General features: G+C 56.9%; 1 protein-coding gene across 1 annotated transcript; it reads left to right on the plus strand.

The window, feature by feature from the left end:
- Window positions 1-258: 258 nt before the first annotated feature.
- LOC126541935 (neprilysin-2-like) lies at window positions 259-2,898 on the plus strand. The gene has a single exon (XM_050188906.2). The coding sequence runs from the start codon at window positions 259-261 to the stop codon at window positions 2,896-2,898; it is 2,640 nt and encodes an 879-aa protein (XP_050044863.2).

Raw genomic sequence — 2,898 nt, forward strand, 5'->3', positions numbered from 1 at the left:
AGAGCGGCCCGCCCTCGTGCCCAACCGTGCATTGTGTCCCAAAATCTCCTAAGCCTTTGCACCATGGACGCTTTCGGTCAGACAGCGTTTATGACTCCTTCGCCGCCTCCCAAACGCCAGCGGCAGTTCGGGAGTCCTCGGAGAGGTTTCTCGATGGCACCGCTGTCTTCGCTCTCCGCTTCACCGGTAGCGCCGTTCTCGCCGCGTAGCACTGCCTGGTTCCCCGCGCCCTCTTCGGCCCACGTCCATATGCAAGACATGGCGGCTCCCTACGCGTCCTACCCCGTCCATTTGGCATTCACGCCTCCGCAATTCGGTAACCAACAAGCCTTCCCCGCATCTTCGGCGCGCTTCTTTCAGGAAAGTCCCGTGCCTCAGGTAATTCCGGAGCAGTGGCCCATGACCACTTTACACACAACTGAGCAGCTTCCGTCGTCTCCGCAACCTGACGGCAAGCAAAAGAAACGCCGTCGCAACCGAAAGCACAGGAGCGAGTCGGTCGGCCAGCTTCTAGCGCCACAGGACGACGACGGAAACTGCAGCAGCGCCGCTTCTGTCAGCCCTAGGAGACTCCGGAATACCCGTCACAGCGCACAGTCGACGCGGTGGGCGGTAGAGTCTCAGAGCAGCGAGCCCTACGAGGAGAAGCCGCCAAAGCATGCCTCGAGGAGCTGTTCCCTCTATCCCTTGGCGCTCCTAGCGGTCCTGGGGATCGTCGTCGTTTTTGGCTCCGCGGGCAAAGTGCTCAAGGTCATATCCGAAGAGTTTCCCCCGGGAGGGGCCATCGCCAACCGCCTCGCAGTCCCCACTCCTGCAAAGGCCATTTTGCGATCTCGGCCGTCTACGACGCCACGCAGCGAGTGCACATCGGAGTCGTGCCAATGGCAAAGCCGGTACCTGCATGCCAAACTCAACTACTCCGTCTCGCCGTGTAAAGATTTCTACTCACATGTCTGTTCGAATGAATGGTTTCGGAACGCTGACGTCAGCTTGCAGCCGTACGCGTACGCAGCGTCCACCTCTACCATGTTGGGTCTCTGGGACATGTTGAAGAATCAGCCGGTGGACTCCGGAAAAACTCGAACATCGTTCGTAAGCGAGGCATCACTGTTCATGCAACGCTGTGAGCCCGGTTCTAAAAAAGACACCGACTGGAAAGTATTTCGCAGAATACTGGCTGACATGGGAATGGACGAGTGGCCGCACGGTGACTCCGTCTCGGATTCCGAGGCTCACAAGGTAGCAGCTAAAGCTGAGAAGATGCTTGGTTTTTCAACTTTGGTAAGCATGTCTCTCAGAGAGCGGCCAACAACTCACGAAATCATGCTTCATGTCAACTCGCCGCCAATACTGCTCAGGCTGTACAAGGACGCCTTTCCTGGAAAAGACATTAAAGCATACGGCGAATTCATGTTCGAAGTCTTATCCTTGTGGAACCCTGCCGGCCACGACATATTGCCAAGCGTTCTGGCGATCATGGACTTGGAAGAAAGAATGAGTATCGCGGCCTCTCACTCCGCTCGCAGTGTTCCAGTGTTGCACGTGACGCTCCCCGTAGCCAAGATAAGGTCATACCCTCACTGGAATTGGCAATCCTACTTCCAACACTTCCTCGACGGAAACCTGGGCCACCATTCCAAGGGAAAAATTGCTCTCCTCGACCCAGTGTACTTCAACCACTTGACTAGCCTCCTGTCCCACGTGACGGCCCGCACTGTGCTAAACTATGTGGGTTACAAGCTGGTCGTCTTCCTTTCTCCACTTCTTCCTACCAACAAGGCTGACTTCATGGTCCCTCTCAGCTACAACCATCACCTAGCCAGTGGCGTCTCGAAGCGACTCCAGGCGTGCATGTTCCTCCTGGAGCGACTCTACCCTCTCGCCACTAGAGCACTGGTGTGGTCTCACATTCTGAAGAAAGCCCCTTCTCTTTTGTCCGGCGACCTCGCCGATGAGTTACAAAACATGGAGCACCTGGCGCGCAACGAAATGAAGCAGGCTGCCACCCACACGTCCTGGTTGACGCAGGAAGAGGCATCTGTGGCTGTTCTTAAGATCGAACGCATGAAGCTGGTTCTAGCACCCAGGAACCGAGACGACGCCCTCCATCAAGTTGACGTCGATTCACATCTTCAAGAGAACGTGAGCTTCATCGAAGCTGTCTACAACTCGCAGCGGAACCTGCGCGCGAAGTACTGGCGCAGCGACAACCTCAGCCTCTTCCACGAACCGGTGACAGCGATGGACAGCGCATTCGTTCCCGGATTCGTTTACGAACCTGACCTCAACGAACTGTCCGTGTCTCCGGTCACCGTCAACTTCATCCTGGGAATCTCGCCACGCCCAGACACAGCGTCCGTGCCGTACTTTCTGGGCGAGCTGCTGCGCGGCATGTTCTCGGCTATGAGCATTCGCGGTTCGACCATCGACGCTGACGGTGACCTTCGCCACTGGTGGACTTCCACGACGGAGGACCGTTTCGTCGAGAGAGCGAAGTGCCTCCAGAACAGCTTCGCCGAGGAAACCAGGCTGTACATCCAGGAGGAACTGCGCGACAAGTTCGTCTTCATGGAAGAGAACGTCCAAGACGGAGCTGTTCTGCGCCCTTTGTACAACATCCATCGGTGGTTGGTCAAGAACAGCGGGAAAAGCGCTCCCATTCCTGGCCAACCCAAGGGCCTCAATACCAGCAAGCTGTTCTTCATCAACTGGGCGTCCACGTTCTGCGAGCCGGAGCAGCCGCAAGGCGTGGCGAGAGACCGCCTCCATTTTAAGATATCGGTGCCACCCAGGACTCGGCTGAACGTTGCCGTGTCAAGATTTGCGCCGTTCTCGGCGGTATTCAAGTGCCCCGTAGGGTCAGAGATGAACCCAGCGAAGGCATGCTCCTTTTGGTAG

This window comes from Dermacentor andersoni, chromosome 2 (genome assembly GCF_023375885.2).
Source record: "Dermacentor andersoni chromosome 2, qqDerAnde1_hic_scaffold, whole genome shotgun sequence".
NCBI classification, from domain to species: domain Eukaryota; kingdom Metazoa; phylum Arthropoda; class Arachnida; order Ixodida; family Ixodidae; genus Dermacentor; species Dermacentor andersoni.

What these genes read in the sequence shown, in the direction of transcription:
- LOC126541935 (XM_050188906.2), top strand. Translation starts at nt 259, where the DNA reads ATGGCGGCTCCCTACGCGTCCTACCCCGTCCATTTGGCATTCACGCCT.